Source organism: Phalangium opilio, unplaced genomic scaffold, assembly GCF_054372755.1.
Source record: "Phalangium opilio isolate 3A_F unplaced genomic scaffold, DU_Popi_V2 ptg000082l_1, whole genome shotgun sequence".
Lineage (NCBI taxonomy): Eukaryota > Metazoa > Arthropoda > Arachnida > Opiliones > Phalangiidae > Phalangium > Phalangium opilio.
In genome coordinates this window covers 8,154,227-8,172,978 of record NW_028324189.1, presented here as the reverse complement: position 1 = coordinate 8,172,978, position 18,752 = coordinate 8,154,227, and the positions used below count along the sequence as shown (strand labels likewise).

Genomic DNA, 18,752 nt, shown 5'->3' with positions numbered 1-18,752 from the left:
ATTTAAACAAAATCCTGGATCCCCTAAACCAGAAATCACTATGACCGTAAAGCGTCCCCTCTATTTTACGAAACCTAACCTAACCATCCAGCATAATCTCTGATGTATCACGCTCACAAAGTGCAGTAGTGCACGAAAATTATCATCTTGTTTCCCTTCACTCAAAAAAGCCCGCGAGATTTAAACTACCTTTCTTTCCTCTCTCTCCGAGCGGGATGCCCCCTCTCCCTCTTCCCCCTCTCACTAATATACCAGGCAGGCAGTTCTCTCTCTACGCGGAGCTTCGTATCGCCACCGCGTACGCTAGCGATCTCTCTCTCTCATCGTAAGCGTACGTTTCGCGGACGCGACCGGTTTCCCTCTCTTATCGTAAGCGTTCGTTTCGCGGACGCGTCCGGCACAGGGACAGGGACAGGGGTTTTGGTGCCGTTTCTTAAATTTTACCGTAATTAAAATTACGTGTAAAATTAAAAAGGGCAAAATAAGTTTGGCGAAGAAAGGTTTAAAAAGGTTTCGAGCTCTTATAGGGAGAGTAAAATGAAAGCCATCTCACAGACGTGTCTGCCTAGATCGAACATATTTTGGGAACAATTACCACTCCAGACTTTCTAAATGCGGACAAGGATCGTGGGAAACGTTTCGGTACAGATGTTTCAAAATATTTGCGAACTTAAATCGACACTTAACATATTTCGCTCGACTAGAGTTTTATCACAAATTCGATAAGCGTTTTTGGAAAGTTTCATTATAAACATTTAATCACGTGATTTCGAGTGTTTTTTAAAGTTCGAATTTGCGCCCTTTTTTGTGAATGAAACCGACAAGTCATAACAATCCCACGGAGTCTGATGACAAATGCCTCGAGGGTGTATAAGCTAAGAGCTAGCCGGATACGATAGGGAACTAATAGCTATAAGTATGACACTGGGATGTATTTCCGAGTAAAACAAAGATTCCCAACCCAACGAGGCGTTTTTGGGTCTACCCTTTTCGCTGGATCTTGGCCTTTAAATAGTTGGACAGTTTTGATTGCGCCTTTATAACTGAATGAAGAATGATGTCTAGGTCACGATAGGAGACCACCTCGGTCGGAGTTACGTCTACTATATGGCCGAATAACAAGCGGCAGCAGGATCTAGAGACAGAGTTGTCTGTCTTCTTATAGTAAAGATAAGGGAATCTAGACGTTTTTACGACTTTCTTAAGAAGTGACTCTATTTCAGTGTCTTTGACGTTTACCGGCAACAGATAAAAAACTAAGTCTTTTGGGACCAACAATAGTCACGGGGTAATGGAATGGTCCAGGGGAAGAACTGGTTTTTTCTCATGTTAACTTCGGTTCCTTCAAAGAATGCTACTGTCAAGGCTGTCTCCGATCAACAACTCATTTCGAGACAACAATATGGTGGACATCGTAAATGGTAAACAGGATACGAATAACATTAAAGCGACAACAAAGCAATAACAACAAGTATGAAACGTTATTGCGTTTCCAAGTAAAACGATATTTCTGTCCACCATTGTGCTACTTGTCAAAACCATTTTAGAAACGACCCCTGGCGAGGCAGACATGATACCCAGCAGTAATATGGTTATAACCCAAAAGAATAAATAAAGTAGATTTACAGAAAGACTTGCGTACCTCTTTATCTTCAGTTTCATGTTTGGTAGTCGTCAGTGTTCCAACCGATTTTACCCGCACTGGGATGTCGCTGAAACAAAGGCGATGTCCGTCACAACACATTGGTGTCCGAGTCCCGCTTCTGGTGACATTTCCAGTGGCAAGTGGAATTCGCGTGGTGGGCCAAAACGTCACTGGTCGAGGAACTTTGTCCTCGACGTCCGCTAATGATTTCACCTTTGTCGGACTAGTTATTTGCTTGGAAAATATCGCGGAAGAACACTGATTCGATGAGGTTGGCGTGGAGAATCTGTCTTTGATTTCAAAGGAGTGATTTATACTGTCTTTGCTAGGGTTTATGACTTTCCGATCACTCGTTGGTACACTTGGGACTAGTTCCTTGTTAGATTTTAACGTTAATTTCGAAAGGTCACTGGTTATACTGTCTCTAGGATTGTTGACCACTTTATCACTACTCGATGATGTTATTTCAATTCTATGAAGAGCGAGACTTAGGTCTTTAACTTCTTTATCTTGAGCCAGGCTTAATGACTCAACGTTAGAGGTATTACCCGTGACGATGGCACCTTGATCTTTAGCTACCATGTGACGTTGCTCGTAATTGTGTCCGCTAGTCCAGGAAGATAAGCCTTGACCAAGGCTTTGATTTTCTAGGTTCACCTTTGTATTATTCGAACATCGTTCTCTGTCGGGATTTCGTCTGCTAGAGCCGCTTTTGCATTTCGTTTGTTTCCGTTTGGGTGACGTGGCAAGATGTATGACGTCAAAGTCGCTTTCGAGTCGCGCTAACGGTGCCATCATGGGTGAAGTTGATTTTGACGCGACGCTCTTTTTACCAACGCGTTTCACTTCGTCAGTCTCTTCTTCATCTACAGCTACTTCTTCCGACAGCTCCATTGTTTCGAGTAATCGATTCATAGTGCGGATACTACTTCCGGGAAGGAAGACATCACGTGATGATCTGCCGATTTTTAAGATTCGCGATGATGACTTGACAAAAAAATCCGGAAAAGATGCCGCCACATCCGACTGCTAAAACAAAATTTAATTCATAATTTAGTAATATTGAGATAATTATAACTGCAGTAAAAGCAACAAGATATCAATTAAGTTCCTTCAGTTTCCGTGAGTTATAGTTAATGTTCCCTACAATTCAAATCAGTGTGTCCACGAATTCCTTCAAATTTCCACGAGTTCGCGAACGTGGCATGATTTTGACGGACTTCATCCGAGTAATTGTGTCCTCGCCCTTTATGATTCGAGAAAAGATGCCCACGTTGACAAAATTCATGTCACGTGAGTTTAGGGAACAGTGACCTATTAATTGCTCAGCGATTGTTAATTTTAATTGGGAATTTCAATAGTGACATATCCGATTGAAAAAAACAAAACACATATTGAATATCCCCAAATGATAATAAATTCTTTAAGAGAAATGAGAATTGTTTAAGACGCTATCCATCTCTAATTAATTCCATCATTAAGGCGAGTTTCTTGACCCCTCCCTTCCTTCCGTCAATGGACAACAATTGACAAAATGCACGAAGAGTAAAAACAAAGAACGCGATGATACGCGTCGCTGATTCTTTTAAAGAAATGCTTCAGTCTTTGCTTTGAAAAATAATTTGAGAAAGTTCATCCTCGCCAAAGTTATTTCAATGAAATCAGCTCCAATTAAAAAAATATATGCAAAATTATTATTTAGCGTCCGGCTCTAATTAAAACTGAAACAAAATAGTGCAGCTGGAAACGTGGATGGAATAAGCTTTGGACATTAAAATTTGTCAAGAAAAATGTGGTTAGGTATAATGAAACTGATATGTGGTTAACTCCTCGATACGAATATTTCCCTTGCAATTTTAACGTATTCCCACTAACCTCTAGCGTGTAAAAGCAGAGAATGTATAGGAGTGGAGTGGAGATAAATGGTTTGCGGCTCGCAGCAGCAGATAAGAAGAAAGAATCACGAAACATTTATTATCAGTTGATCCCAAAGCGCAGGGATACCTAGCTTCATCTCATCCCTCCCCCCACCCGCTTTACCTTTCACCGCAGGTGTACCGCTCCAATCCCTTTTCTATAATAATCATGGTTCTTCAAACGAATGGTTACCGAACTATTTTTTAACCTACAACATTTAGGGTGGTTCTGGTTATTCTGCCATAAATTGAAGGGTGTGGTCTTGGGGTCTCAAAGAAGATGGGGTCTACACGGAGATATGGGCCCCGAAACATTGACTGCCAATTTAAAACAAGAACATAGTCAGGTATGAGGAGAAAGACATATCACCCTTCAATAGTCTTCAATGTAAGAACGTTATTGAACCGAACAATAAACCTTAACAATATGCATCGAAGAGCAATGTTTCTTTAACTTTGAAATAGGCTTAGTATGAATTTCACTGTCGAATTGACGACCGTTGTGCTTGCTTCTTTTTTTTTTGGTATTTGTTTGTCAAGAAAGAAGCCAAACCACCCGCATTGTTAAGGGCCCTTTTCAATCAAATATACACTTAGTTCAGGGTGCACTGGTTACCCTAGCCTTAGTTAACCATGGTTACCATAACATTTTCAGATTCAAATTGTCAGCTAACCTTTCCTGATTTTAACGGAAACCGAAGCAAACTGCCAACAGCAAGTGGTTGTCGATTGAAAAAGGGACTTGAAGGTGAATTGGTTTGAAAACGGGGCGGGCCTACGGGTATTGATAGAAATCGGCGGTTATCGTTGGGCATTTGACTTGATACAGAGCGTTTCATCCCAAAGTTCGACACGGTTTTGTCAATTCAGGTGCGACTCATCCCTATACCAGCTATATTCAACAATATCGTAAACACCAAAACACATTTAAAAGGTTAGTTATCTCAGGTGCCTTACCATTCTGCTGCATGCAACTATCTGCAAGATATTTTGGTCACTGGAATAATATTTACTAACGCGAGGGGCTGCTAACCCCGACGATTACGGGCAATACGCTTAAATAACTTAAATGTAAAACACTTTCCAACTTGTTACGGAAAAGATTGTCACTGTCAATTTGAGAAAGGTGACCTTGAAACAATGAAGAGGTTCCCGAGAACGAGGCTATACGTATTTCACGAGATCTAAAGATAACGTAAGAAGGTTGCGCGTGAAAAGCTTTTGTATCATCGAATATATGAATCTCTCGCGACAATTATATCGTAATCGGATTTGTAGGGCATCAACTGTTTTGTAGGACAGTTCGTATGATTTCGCTATGGATGCTTAACTCGAGCGGAAGATTAATTATATTAAGACCTTTTGTTCGTGAGAAATAAAAAGAGTTACGTATCGGGACAATTACTTTTTCAATGTTACACTTCATTGAACACAACCGTCATCAAGGGGTTAACCACCTATGAAAGTTCTATATTCATACATGCTCAAAAACCGAGTGGAGATGATGACTCGTCAATGAATCAGATGATGTGAAATTATGTATCAATTTTGCGTTTACTGTTTTTTTTCTCTCGCTAATTTATAATTAAATTTATTAAATGACTATCTAAGCTACATGACATGCCCCGGGTGTTTTAAGTCCACGAAATCTTTGCATAATTTACCTCTGTTTTGGGAACTGAAAGATAATTACTGATTCGAACAGAATACTACAATCTTTTCAGTATTCGTTGTAGATAGCGGTTGAATTGCATACGTCACAAATGACTGACTGGCAACACTTGTCCACACACTAACCATAGGACGTTTTTAACAGGCTAGGGGTTGGCCTCCGTCCCAAACTTAATTGAGAAGAACTCAATTAAAACAATTCTAATGAACGTATACACACCCCTAATGAATTACTGATATCAATCATTGACTAACTTACAGAGATTAAATTTAAGTTAATCAAACAATTTAAAATTATTTAATTCGAACTTACCAGAATGCAATTTTAACAGTTCTTAAACAAATTATTCCACTAACGAGAAACTATAAAAACACAAACGCGAGCGACGCAATAAGCGAGAGCCAGAAAACAACTCTAGGTGACTCATTAATAATTAAGCCAGTTCCGGTTTAAAGTAACAAACAGTTGGTTAATATCAAAACAGATGACGCCGAAGCAATTTTTCCCCGAGCCCGCCAATGTTTTTCACTCTTATGTTCTAGCGGGGTGCTCGCGGTGCGGCCAGAGGTCGAACTGAGCTAAATGGCAGAGTAGCGCCTCGTCGTGCATGCATCGCTATGGGGCCTCGTTCTTCATGCCATGGCAACTTTCCTTCCCCCCTCCCCATCCCATCCCCGTCGCCCACTCGGTCGGCGCCGCTTGACGGACTCTAGTCCTACAGTCCTGTGCTGTAACTAACAACCACGGATGGCATCACTCACGCTTAGTTGACTAAATGGTTATGGTTTGTTTTCCATTTTCACTTCTCTCGTTGAATCCTACATATTTCAGAAAGTTGTTCGTTCGATCTTTATGCATAATGACAATACTTTAATTATCCAATTTGCATAATTGATATCATTAATACTAGAGCCATTACGTTCATTAGAGGTGGTTTCTTATTTAGTCCCTCAAGCTTGGGACGTCACATCGTCCAAACCTTAACCCTGTTTTGAACGTCATACTCGTTTAGTTAATGATAGTTTTATCTTATTTAAAATTGTAAAAAAGATTACTTTCTAAAAAACAGTAATTAAAAATAATAAAATCATATATTTTATATTTAGACTATTTAGTGTTTAGCTTCTAAATGTTTAAGTCTGCATAAGATGATTGAAAACGAGATGGTGAATTCCATGAGGTTAGGGGTCGCGAGTAGAAATCATTGAACCCCGTCCGTTGGTGGGTGTATTTTTATTTGGTCGAGGGTCACCACCATGCATTCATTCATTTAATGACTTTGCAAGGGATCGTCCCGAAATGGCGCCTCTAAAGAAATTTATACCTAACTTGACTTTATTGCCAGTACCAAAAGGGAATAATTAAACTCCAAGGGTATAGCTTAGGTATTTTTTAACCTACGTGGGACCAGGAATAAATACAACTAATAGAAATCATAGCGCGCACACCTGACCTCGCGTTGCTACCACCCAATGAAATCACAGTTAAAAAGACCGGCCCACAAAACTCGCTTATTAATTAACATGAGATACAGGGGGGGGGGTGCATAATGATTCTTAGTAGCTGTATGCATTCCTGACAGACCATGGTAAACTCTGATGACTCTGGAATTGAGGAAAAAATCTGTTTCGGTACCAAAGACGAGAACTGATGTTGTCTATCCGCTTTGGCAACTATATACTTCGCCCAACAAACACTCCCAGAAACTTGTACATATTTATCTTCAATTCTAGACAAGGTGAAAAGTCGTAGCCAATGTTTTTCATTTCAATATATCACTAAAAATAACTAAATTAATGGATGCCCGCACCTCCGATCAGATGAAAGCGACTCTTCAAGACGATTGAAAACAATTTGCCTAAATGTCAACTAAAACCCAAAAGAATTCTGGATGTTAAATTTCTGTGACCAATATCGCTTGTTAATCTCTTTCTTAAAGAATTCGCTTTAGTCGTTCGTATTTCTTCTATGCCTAGAAGTAAAAGTTCATTTGCCTTTTCTTTCCCTCTTTGATTCCATGGTGTGTGTGCTGAAGGAACAGCGGCTGGCCTCACGATCTCTCTGAAGATGGAATTAAGAAGGGGGCTCAAAAAGGAGGGGGAATGTCATATATCGCGAAGGAAAGATTAATTAATCATAGTTATAAAGAGAATAATATTAAGTTAATGGCAAATCTAACAGAAATCCTTAATTAAATCAAGAAAAGTAGTTCTTAATTCAAATAGAATTATAAAGTCAACTAGCTAAGGTATCCGGCGTTGCCAGGCCAGGTGTTTTATTGAGAAGAATTCAACCCTTCTAATAGATTTTCCTGGTGGTAACTTACTGATATCATGCAGTCAGGCAGTTTTGTCAAATTCGGAAATTAACAAGTCGTCGCTTGACGGTGCACGTGTAAACAAACAAACAGTGTTTTACAATTAAATTTGTAAGCCGAAGTATACTCGTGTCACTAATTACCACCCTCGATTTAAGAAAGGCAAAGCTAGCAGGTGTTCCATATCTTAACACGGTGCATTGGAAGTCGAGTAATGTTGGCGTCACTCTACAGTCTTATGTATGAGAAGAAATAAGCTAATGCTTTGAGTTGAGAGAGGCGTTTCCCGAGCAAGGGGCCCTTGGCAGAATTTTATACTTTCTGTAGCGGAGCTAATGGCCATCTGCTATAACATTAACATTCGCTAACAGCCAGATGGAAATCGCCGTAGTCGAAATGACAATCAAGGCCTTTCACAAGTCTACGCATCTATAATTAACCAATGTCATCCCCCCTCCCTCCGGCGTGGTTTAATTAAGTTTTTAATGCTCATCATCCTTTATGTCCCAACTGACATTGCCATACTAACAGCAAAAGGTCCCGGCGATGCTTCTCAGCGCGTCACGCCATTTTTGTTACTCTTCAAGAAGACATTTTAAAATATGGTCGTGTTTCATCGAATGTCATACTTATTGCAATTATTATTACCTTATGGACCCTATCTGAATCTGTAATACTGAAACTTCTTTAAGTTAACTTACTGATTTTATTTTGTTGAGGAAATTGGTTGTCCATTTGACGGTCGATCCTGATCCTCTACCTTCCATTTCGTGAGCGTATGACGCAAACTGTAAATAAACTCCCTACAATCTCGTTTAACCACTTGGGAGCTCTACACGACACGACACGACACGACTCGTATTCTATCATGATCGCAACACGCAATTAACTCTTCGCGGTTGCTTTCGCTAACCATGATAATTCTCTAATTGGAGCCTTAATTGGCGCTGCTGCATTTAGAACGACATTCCTAGGGTGTAATTAAAAGTACACCATCTGCTTTTTCCTGTCGCGTTTAACTTTCAACTTTAACATTAACATTTTCAAGGCTGGCTGTAAACACGTTTTAACATGAATTTCGAGTCGTCATATTGCAGAAACAGGGCTGACAAGTTCATGGCGGTGAAAGCTGAAGTTTAGAGAAATCAACGCGTTTGTTTTACTCGAATTCTGATGAATAAAATGGATCCTCAAGCCTAAATATTTTGTTTCGAATACACATCGCGGCTCTTGCAATTGCTTTTCTTATACCGATTATTGCAATTAGACTTTCTTCGTTCAGATGAAGCAACACACACGAGCTGGTTAACGCGATAAATACTACGATCGCGGAACTTAAGAATTAATTGATAGAGTTAAGTCGGTAAAGCACCCAGTCGGCTGCCAAAGATGAACTAAAGTACCTTCCTAGCAGAGCAGTATCGTGCAAGTATCAAATCGACTCGAGAAATGAGATTGTGTAAAAGAGCAGGTGCAACCATCCCGATTATTACACAAAAAAAATATCTAATCACGCACGCTGAAACCGGGACGCCATCTCTGCACTCTCAGGAATACATTGTCTCCTAACACCGCAAAAGAAGGCGTAAGAGAGCTATACTAAACTCCTATAGTACTTCCAAGAAATGTTGGATACTTTCAAGTCCCCTTTTCAATCGTTTGAAAGTAAAACTCCTAAATATTTTTAACAACATTCAACCCCGCCCACTAAGTTCTCCGCCATTTTGGATAACTGGCCTTAATTATTGTCGACAGTTTGGACAGTGGTTTTGGATCAAAAAACTACAATATTTTGCGTTGCAAGGTCATAAAGTGGAACGCTGATTGGTCAAGCACATCTAGAGTAAGGCCTTCTTTCCCTTACCTTGGTTTTGGCCGACCATATTGAAAGTAGATCAGCAATAGTGACGTCAAAAAACGTGGTTATTCTCCTTCAGTGGTGGCTCACTATTGGACTGATGTAAACGCGCCTTTAAAGGAATAATTGTAAGCATTGCTTGGAAGGGGAGTCAAATCGAGACACGCGTGGAATTCTAATCACCTTCTTTAAAATAAGATGCCAAGAAAGAAAGAAAATTTCGTTCTTAGAAACAACACAACGTTCTTTTATAAAAGAAAGTTTATAGGTAAGTCACACTTCCGGGATTGGTGAAACCGAGTGTAAAGGACGACGGCAACGACTATGACGTTGCGTGTGTACACGTGATCAATTGTATTGACAATAAACAAAAACACAATTTATGACGATACAGTAAACCCAACGAACAATTTAAATTCCTTAAAAGAAAGAGTGGCAAAACTGATTTCGTTATAGCCACTCGAGACACGTCATTTACGAATCATGTCCTTTTTAGTGGAGTAAATTGTATCCAAAAACAGAACCTATTGATACCTAAAATACTATAAAAACTACCCGTTTCTTAAAACATTTCGATTTAAGTACTAATTATATACAAGCGAAGTCGCGGGTAAGAGTTTTAGTTTCCAGTCAATTTGGTCATCATTTCCATTGTCACCTTTACATTATTTCCTGGAACTCCTTGAGTTTGATTGTCTTTTTTTAACGCAAGTACCTTTCTGCATATGTTTCGTTAGGTTGCCTTTTAAGTTGAAACTTTGTCCGCACGTATGACAAGTAAACTGTTTATCACCTTTATGAATATTAATGTGAGCGCCCAGGTATCTCTTTAAAGTAAACTCCTTGCCACACGTTTCGCATTTGAACTCTTTTTTATCCGTGTGGATTCTCATGTGCCTGGAAAGAAATATTCAAATCCATGTACTCTAAAACGCATAATGTCCAACCCCTTGAATATATACGCGAAACTAAAATGCCAAATGTCCGACCCATCACGCATAAATGAAACAACCAGCCAGCCAGCCGGTAGGTGTCTGTGTATTAACTTTTGCTACATTGCTACACAGAGCGAAAAAGCAAAAATATCACTACCTTGTCAAATCACCGGTGTATTTAGAAAAAACCTCGCCGCAAATCTCGCAGGGTTCAAAGGGTAAGTTTTTACTATTCGATTTATCTTTTTCGTGATCAGACAAATGTCTCTTGAAATCTTCTTTGATGGTAAATGTCTCTTTGCAAATTTCGCAGCTCATCTGGCCCTTATTGGCATCCCAAATTTCATCAAGTTTGTGAAGAATATCATGCGCGATCAAATTATTTTTTTGAACGAATGTTTTATCGCATATGGCGCATTTTTGTACTATTTTCGCTTTTAAATGTTTTTGTAGCTTGTGCGATTTTAGAGCACCCTTTTCAAAGTAACGTTTACCGCAAACGTCACAACTATATGGCCTATAAATCTTACTTTCGAGACCTTCATGGGCAAGAATGTGCCTGTCTAAAGAAACTTGACGAGCAAAGGTTTGACTGCATAAATGACACTCGAATAAGCACTTGTTAGGCATTTTTTTCCGTTTATGCTTAGACAGCGTATGTCTTTTTAGAGCCAATTTGTTCTTAAAGTTTTTGTTACAAATATTGCATTTTTGTGATAAGTCCTCCGTACTATCAAACTCGGCTTTGTGAAATTGTTTATGACAATTCAAAGCTATTTTTGTTTTGAAACCTTTCCCGCATACTAAACAGTAGCAAATCTCTTCTTTGTGCCACAAAAGGTGTTTACTTAAAAGACCTTTGTTCTTGTATGTTTTCCCACAATAACTACATAAATAAGACTTCTCCTTCTTGGACGACTCTTCAGAAGGATTGTCCTCCATCTTTCACAAATTATATTATTTTCTGTAAAATTTCATTTAACAAAACGTACATCGTAACATAACAAATGTAATCTTGCTTTATGAATTTATAACAAATTTCACCATCAACTTCGCTTACGGAAATTGAGCAAAAGCAAAGGTAAACAAATCCTGGCCTAAACATAGAACAAAAAACCTAGGATCCTTGATTATTTACTAATTACGACTGGAAGAGTTTAATATAGTCTAAATAACAGTGCCTGACAAGCCTCACGCACATGAGTGCAGCACTCAGAGAGTGCTACCTACATTATGTAGAATGCGTAGCAGACGTCTTTAATACGTTTCTTTCTTTTTCTTTAGGCACGCTCTTGGTGCTCCAATCCCGAATTCCCGATACAGTGGGAGCGGGCCAAAGAATTTCCATGGAGTATTTAAATTGGAGTGAGAATGAATGTTTCCTTTAAATTGAATTAAATTTGTAGCTTAGTCTTTAAATATATTGCTGCACAGATTAACTAACTACAGAATTAACATAAAAAATATAATCAATAAGAAGTTACACGCGACCTCTTCTTGCAAACGTTTTGGCCCAATTATTTAGACCTACCCTCAATATCAGCAGTTTCTGTTTATAAAGACAGTTATAATTAATAAACTTACGGCGATTAGGTCTATATTATTTTTGATAAAATATATTTAAATAGATGCGACGTTAAATGACCCGCGCCCTCGTGAACACGAGAATTGAAAATACAATCACTCTATTTCCGAACTTAATAATGTTGTTTCATATTTGGCAATCAGACAATAGATTACGAGTCATTTTATATCCATTTTTGTTGCATTAAAAGTTTAAAACATAAATCGAGTTATTTCGCCTTCGTTTTATCATCTGGAATACATACAGCTAATAGGAATCATTGTGTAGCTCACTTCTCAACGTATCTAGGTGGATTTTGTGGGAATAATCATTATATATGACGAATTTTACATCGTAACAAATTTATCTCGTGCGCGTTGCACTTTGGGCTAGCCTGCCCTCACTTTGCTACCAACCAATGAATTATGAGGCGTGACAGATAGTACGTTCTCAAGCCCGGCCCACAAAACCCGCTTAGAAATAAACATGGGATAAATGGTGGCACTATGATTCCTAGTAGCTGTTTATGTTCCTGGTTTTATTTATAGTTTCATGCAATTTTAACTTTTGAAACCGATCAATGACAAACGAAGCGTTTCGAATTTTCAATTTAAATCGGATATTACCAATTTTTGCTTAATGTTGCGTTCCCGAGAGTCCACATCACGAAAATAACTTGTTTTCGAACATTGTTAAGTCGATTTGCAAATAGTATATATAGGTATATTCAGTAGTAATGCAAAATTGGACTTATATTTAAAAGTTTAGCTGTCCCGAGAATTAGTAGTGCGATATTCGCACGAATTTCTTAGTTTATAACAGTTGTAGCGCTAAAGAAAACCCATAATATAAATCGATTTTGCAAGTGATATACTTTAACTCGGTAAAAAACGGGTTACGATATATTAGAGATTGCAATTTAACTAATTTACTCGTTGTTCGTCGTAAGTTGGGCATAAATACATTCTTAATCAAGACGAAGCAGCTATTGTCGACATTACTTTGAATACCACTATACTGAGTCCAAATGAGTAATGCATCGGAACAATATTACAATTTAACGGCACTATCTATGTCGGTATGTAATAAGAAAGTAAATTGTTACTAGTAGGCTAAATTAGCTAGGCTTTATTTTGGGTAAATGGCCTAAAAACCCTTAGCTGCCACCATTTTATCATTTTACCTATTACCAGGAATGCATACAGTTCACAGGAATAATTTTGTAGGCATTTTTTGTGGGAAGAGCTTGAATGATTTTTAATCCCTTTAAGAAAGAACCATGGAAAAGCCCTTATCATTCGACCGACAGATTATTTTACTACATATTTGAAAAAACCAACGTTTTACGGTATATTCCATCCATCCAATTCATTATAAAACTAATTTTAACCCTAAACAATGTCAAATTTAATTTATTTTTAGGTTTAATTTTATGAAGTTTGACCCACGACCCGATACCATGATGCCTTTGAATACGGTGAGACAAAAGTTACGGACTTACCTGTTGTCGGCTACTCTTTTTCACAATGGTCAAAGTTTTAATCTAGGTTGCGGATATTTCACTGTACTCAACCATACCGACATTAAAAAACATGGGAAAATTCAATGCCAGCATGACAGCGCCATTAATGTTTACTCATTTTGTAATAACGTCCAGGAAAAATGCAACGGCCGCTGCAAAATTAGATTCCGAGTTTCGTGAATTACTCAACGTTTCGCCAGGCGTAAGTCAAAAATACAAAATTGACAGCGATAATAAGTGAAAAAATTGTATTTAAGAAAATGAGACTTGCCCTTTAGATTTGGATATGCATTATTTGCGTTATGTTGCTTCTTGTACTAGTGGACATTATTGAAGAACGTTTAAATGGCATCAAGAAAGACGTCACCCAGAATGTTCTTGATAAGTTAATTCGTCAATACGAGGCAATATTGGGACAAAGTATACGCGAGATATTTTATATCTAAAAAAAATAGAAAAAAATAAACATAATTTTATTTCTAAAAACTATAGGTATTCCCGTCAAAGCCTTACCAGCAATTCGTTTGAGCAATGGACTATGGTTTCTGGAACTTTTGATTTTTATCAACTTGTTTGGCGGTTTTATGAGAGCTAAGTACACGACTCACGAGCGCCTCAATATCAACTTCGTAACTGATATTTTTCGCACACCAAAATTACTTATAAATATGCCTAGTCCAGTACTGAAACAAATTTGTCTAACGGTGAGTCTTTTAACTGTATTTAATGGAGCTCCAATTCATTTTGAATTACGCATGCTCAGTTGAGCTCTATTTGATCTAAGAAAAGCTTGATATAGGACCCGCCCCCTTTCTCCTACGTAACATATTGTACATACCATTAATGACCAAAATTAAAAAAAAAATTGTTAATTTTCATAATCATTATTAATAGCAAGTGGAAGAACTTGCTCAATTATGCAATCTGACTAAGCAGATGGAAAAGAAATACTCCAAGAGCAAGTTACCAGTTTTTTACCGAGCTGGTAAAGCAGTCACTATCTGGGAATTTATGCATTCGGTACTCACGATGGAACACTTTGTAAAGAATGATAATGGGACGGTATACAACCAGTACTACATGGGTTACGAAAAATTTCTTCCCAAGTCTCTCGTGTTCTACGTTTCCAAGAAAATTAATCCCCAAGCTCTCAAATATATTAATCGAAGGTAAGTTAACTATAACTCCTTAAATGAATTCAGCGCTATTATAGATCACTACAACACGTGAATATGTTTTTAATTACCTAAATTACTTTTCAACGTCTAACCCGTAGACTAAGAGCATTTTTCGAAACTTCGCAATTTTCCGTTTGGATGAATAACATAGAAAAACGTTTGGGAATGAAGTTTGATCCTTTACCCTATTCACCGACTGACACCGTTTGTCAACCAATATTATTTCAAGACGTTAAAACTATCTTTACGTTATGCGCCGTGATTTTGGGATTCAGCCCTATAGTAGCGCTATTGGAATACGTTGTCTTTCGTCTGACGTTTCATTGATGTTATACGCGCAAATATTACAACTTTATTAAACCGTAAGCCTTTTACAAATGTTTAAACAGAAATAACTACTATACATTACCAAGGTTTTCCGAAGAAAACCCTTTTACGTACAAATGTTTTCATCAAATTCTGCAATATAAAATTTTATTTATTATTTAATAGATGAATTGGTAATGGCAACGATTTCTGTTCGTAGCTCTCGTCAGGACCCTTTTCCCGCAAATTGTCTCCGATACCAAATCTGTTTATCATTGTCAACATCAGCTTTGCCTCTTCGTCAGTGTCAAGAATGCTTCTTTTTCGTTCCTATATTCACAATACGCCGCGTTAACGAAATATTATCAGAGAAATAAACATTTTTCATCATTGAAACGCAACAACTAAGCGTAAACAACAATATGGTTTGATCACAAACCGACGCAAAGTTTGGACATTTGGGAACACAATGATTCCTGGAACTAAATCACGTTATGACAATGCGGAAATTCACCAACAAAAATGTTATTAAATAAAATTCAACGAAGTAATGTAAAATTAAAAGGTATATAAGTGATAGACACGTCATATACGCACCTTATCATCATCATGGACTCTCGGTCCAACTCCCCAAACCTCGAGGGAATCTATTTGAAATTTCTGCTTTTTAGATAATGTATCGCTGTTGTACGTTATACATTGTGAAGAGGAATGACCCCAATGTAAATCCGCGTCAATCCAGAGTCCAAAAAAGTTCATTTGACCTCCAAATCCCTGCAAAAATTAATTACATATTTTAATATAAAACTTGAACCAGGATTCTAAATGAAAATGTTCTCAGAAATCAAGACGTAATTAATAATTTTCGATGAAACTAAACAATTTTCAAACTAAACCCCCGAATCTTTAACGGAATCGTAGACACGTGCGAAGTAACTGCACCGACATGTACGCAACATTTTAGTCTAGTTTGATTCGGCCTTTAAGACGATAGTTACTCAAAATACTAGTTTTACTGTAAAGTGTAAATATGCATTCCGCAATAAAGATTTACCGCATTGGTTTGTGTTTGGTTGTTGTTTCTGTTTAATTTGATTGATAATGTAAGATAGTTCTTCTTACCAATCCATTTGGCTGAGACGATTGTTGGTTCATACCAGTACTCAAATACATGAAATTTTTGTTCGATCCCGAACTGTCGTAAATGCAGATTTCAGGAAGCAATTTAAACAAAAAACACTCGTCCGTACCTACAAGGAAAGGAAAGCAAATACGGTTTCATTATACATTAAAACGCGATTCGATGGCCACAAAACGTATTTCCACTTTACCAGTAAAATCGGGTTTGTTGTCCCAGTTACTCGAAGCAAAGCCTCCGAAGATATAGCCGTCTTTGTCTTTGACGACAATGACAGTTGGTCCTCTCATGACGACGCGATCCAACAATGTTGCGAAGCTTTCACCGTGCACTTTTGGCGAATATAAAAGATGCCAGCTTTGTCTTAGATGAAGCGGAAGCAAGTTATTCAGAAGAAACATCGACGGAAAGTCTAGTACCGTGTGAAATTTTGACCAGTTGACTCCGGTACAAAAAGGCAAATTGAAGCCAATGACGTCCTCCTGCAATTACGCATTGGTCAATACCAACTGAGCTTTTGAAATATATATGTCTTGGCTGTTGGCGGTTTTTGGGGGTATTTGGGCTACTTTGAACTGTTACCTTATCTAATTCTTACATGTATTATGGGTAGCGCGTTATTAATGACCATACAGATAGCTTGGGACAAAAGAGTACTCTTCGCAACTCCTTGTTTAATTTCTTCTTGGCTAAGAGTGTCTAGATCGGACTGAAACTTTCGCATTATTTCCATGTCTGATTAAAATATTTTGATAAGTGAATTGAATATTAACAATTAGAGTTACCTTACCATTCCCCACTAAATCGTAAAAGAACATCGTTGAAAGACGGGAAATCATTTGATGGGCGTTAGAAAATTTCCAGCTTTGATATTTCGCGTAATTTGGTAGTACAGTAATTAAAGTAGTTGCTAAATCATCCAGCACCTATGAAAGTTTAAAAACGTTATTTTTACGGTGATGAAAATATGGAAGACTTCGTCTACGATTCTCCGTTTTTTTCAAATCTATCTATATATTAACCAAATCATAAGTTTATAAGATATGTTCCATAAGTTTGTCACTGGCTACTGAGAGCTTGTCATGAAGTGACGTAGGTCATAGATTCTCCTACAGACTAAATATGAAGATGGATTGCAAAACCTCGTGTAATGAATTCTCGCTTGTCGTTCCCACTCGAACTAGCTCGAGCTGTAAGTCTCTAGCATTACGAAGTATAGGTAGTATCATACTTATGGAACATATCTTATAAACTTATGATCTAATTTATTATAGTACTTACCGCCATTAGTTCTTCTCTGGTGACCGAATGCTTTCCTTGAGACAATAAGAAAGAAAAGACTCTGCTTTGTTCGTCTTGAGAGCCTTCAAATACGTAACTCAAATACTTTGTGAAACCATAAAAAGTTACGCCTTTGTATATATCGTGCATTCCGTGAAATAACTGGTGAGCTAATAAATCCGATAGATTTGATGCAACAAAATGCTGCCAGTAAAAATTCGAACACATTACTACGAATAAAAAACAATTAGCGATTGACAAAATGGTTGGTTTATAAGATTACATCTTCGTTGACGATATTTGTAACAAATATAAATGGTTATGGTTATCTATCAAAGTTATTAACAATAGAGCTACTAAACTATGTATAAATGATTCTGGGTGCCTTTATAGCGAGAGATAGATAAAAGACAGCTGAATGTAATGATACAAATTATTTCCAGAGAAAAATAACCACAATTAGTGAAAGGTAATACAACTCCGAAGGAACCAATCGCTATATTAAGACTGAGATTGTTAGATTCGTTTTATCTCGGTTGTTGGTAAAATTGTACAACCCTGGGCGTGGTCGAATTCGTTCCCTACAGAATAAGTAACACCTAATGTCGCCTTCACGGGTTATTTCCCTGGCGCCAAGAAGCACCACCAGAGGCAGTGCAAGTCGGCTCGAATGTGACTTACCAGGAACTCGTGCAAAACAAAGTACTTGGACACGAGTTTCTCCTCGGGGCAATTGGATATGGCGCAAAAAACTCGTCGAACGTGATATTGTTCATCTTCGTTAAAACGGCTTATGAAACACTGCGCGTCAATGTTTTCTTTGCTGTTTTTGCATCCCATATTAGGCCTAGATATTGTCCGGCTTTCAAACAACAAATAAGTCACATCTAGAGTCAACTCAGACAGACTAGAAAACGGTTGTAAATACATAAAAATGATAATGTATATAAAATTTTGAATGTCATAAAATCATACCTCTTCAGTCAATATCTCGTAATTTTTATCTCAGTAATAAAACGTAACCTTAACTGAGGCGATGTACTTTTTAAAGACTAAATAATCTTTCGCAAAATGTAGGAGTTGGAACAATACGGCGGTTATATGCTGAATCCAGAGATACGGTTCTATATCTATAAACGCCGCGTTTAACGATTTTCGGGAAACAAACAACACTCAATTAATTTTTTATCATGAAAGACATTGAGAACCATTAAATAAGCTTTGGAGGCATATTATTTCCAAGGCAATTATACGACGTTGTCCCCTATCGTTTTTCGTTTAGGCTACAAAAACTAGTCGGGTATATAGCACAAAAGTAAGCGAGGTGTGGTAATACGCATAATGAAAGGTGTTTTCTACAATACATTTCTTGCCGAAATTATGATTTAGGGTAATTGCTGTAAAATTTAGCGACTGAATT

The 18,752-nt window shown here is 37.8% G+C and overlaps 4 protein-coding genes across 6 annotated transcripts in view; 1 reads left to right on the top strand and 3 right to left on the bottom strand.

The window, feature by feature from the left end:
* The window catches only part of LOC149651387 (uncharacterized), a 61,833-nt gene extending 56,009 nt beyond the window's left edge, over window positions 1-5,824 (bottom strand). Inside the window, exons 1-2 of one of the 2 annotated variants that reach the window (XM_089848256.1) lie at window positions 5,546-5,824; window positions 1,643-2,674 (exon numbers count right to left, since the gene is read on the bottom strand). In XM_089848256.1, coding sequence (XP_089704382.1) covers window positions 1,643-2,560 — 918 coding nt within the window. In that variant the 5' untranslated portion in view covers window positions 2,561-2,674; window positions 5,546-5,824. The remainder of the gene's footprint in view (window positions 1-1,642; window positions 2,675-5,545) is intronic. The other variant, XM_089848257.1, reaches the window with a different exon arrangement.
* Window positions 5,825-9,626: 3,802 nt separating this feature from the next.
* On the bottom strand, window positions 9,627-11,606 carry LOC149651386 (uncharacterized). The gene is made up of 3 exons (XM_089848279.1): window positions 11,404-11,606; window positions 10,501-11,307; window positions 9,627-10,305 (listed from the first exon to the last, which is right to left on the bottom strand). Exons 2-3 carry the CDS (start codon window positions 11,283-11,285, stop codon window positions 10,074-10,076), a joined length of 1,017 nt encoding a protein of 338 aa, XP_089704405.1. The 5' UTR covers window positions 11,286-11,307; window positions 11,404-11,606; the 3' UTR covers window positions 9,627-10,073.
* A 782-nt stretch (window positions 11,607-12,388) lies between these two features.
* On the top strand, window positions 12,389-15,981 carry LOC149651385 (uncharacterized). 2 transcript variants are annotated; one of them, XR_016371181.1, is made up of 10 exons: window positions 12,389-12,985; window positions 13,179-13,255; window positions 13,330-13,384; window positions 13,455-13,631; window positions 13,708-13,849; window positions 13,922-14,133; window positions 14,324-14,598; window positions 14,706-14,969; window positions 15,100-15,478; window positions 15,585-15,981. XR_016371181.1 is itself a non-coding variant. In XM_089848276.1 (9 exons), exons 1-8 carry the CDS (start codon window positions 12,935-12,937, stop codon window positions 14,932-14,934), a joined length of 1,218 nt encoding a protein of 405 aa, XP_089704402.1. In that variant the 5' UTR covers window positions 12,389-12,934; the 3' UTR covers window positions 14,935-14,969; window positions 15,100-15,981. The 2 variants fall into 2 exon arrangements, 1 of the variants encoding a protein (XP_089704402.1); XM_089848276.1 differs by having other exon boundaries at window positions 15,100-15,981.
* On the bottom strand, window positions 14,709-18,228 carry LOC149651384 (MTOR-associated protein MEAK7-like). The gene is made up of 8 exons (XM_089847211.1): window positions 18,014-18,228; window positions 17,333-17,536; window positions 16,842-16,977; window positions 16,650-16,786; window positions 16,245-16,533; window positions 16,036-16,163; window positions 15,511-15,687; window positions 14,709-15,243 (listed from the first exon to the last, which is right to left on the bottom strand). Exons 1-8 carry the CDS (start codon window positions 18,170-18,172, stop codon window positions 15,082-15,084), a joined length of 1,392 nt encoding a protein of 463 aa, XP_089703337.1. The 5' UTR covers window positions 18,173-18,228; the 3' UTR covers window positions 14,709-15,081.
* Window positions 18,229-18,752: the final 524 nt, after the last annotated feature.

Excerpts from the sequence above, each read along its gene's own strand:
- LOC149651385 (XM_089848276.1), top strand. The coding sequence starts at position 12,935 with ATGAGTAATGCATCGGAACAATATTACAATTTAACGGCACTATCTATG. Across the intron at positions 13,632-13,707 it reads TACTCAACGTTTCGCCAGGC|ATTTGGATATGCATTATTTG; the intron begins GTAAGTCAAAAA and ends CTTGCCCTTTAG. Across the intron at positions 13,850-13,921 it reads CGAGGCAATATTGGGACAAA|GTATTCCCGTCAAAGCCTTA; the intron begins GTATACGCGAGA and ends TAAAAACTATAG.
- LOC149651384 (XM_089847211.1), bottom strand. The coding sequence starts at position 18,172 with ATGGGATGCAAAAACAGCAAAGAAAACATTGACGCGCAGTGTTTCATA. Across the intron at positions 16,164-16,244 it reads CAACAAACCCGATTTTACTG|GTACGGACGAGTGTTTTTTG; the intron begins GTAAAGTGGAAA and ends CTTTCCTTGTAG. Across the intron at positions 15,688-16,035 it reads CGTCTCAGCCAAATGGATTG|GGATTTGGAGGTCAAATGAA; the intron begins GTAAGAAGAACT and ends TAATTTTTGCAG.
- LOC149651386 (XM_089848279.1), bottom strand. The coding sequence starts at position 11,285 with ATGGAGGACAATCCTTCTGAAGAGTCGTCCAAGAAGGAGAAGTCTTAT. Across the intron at positions 10,306-10,500 it reads TACACCGGTGATTTGACAAG|GCACATGAGAATCCACACGG; the intron begins GTAGTGATATTT and ends ATTTCTTTCCAG.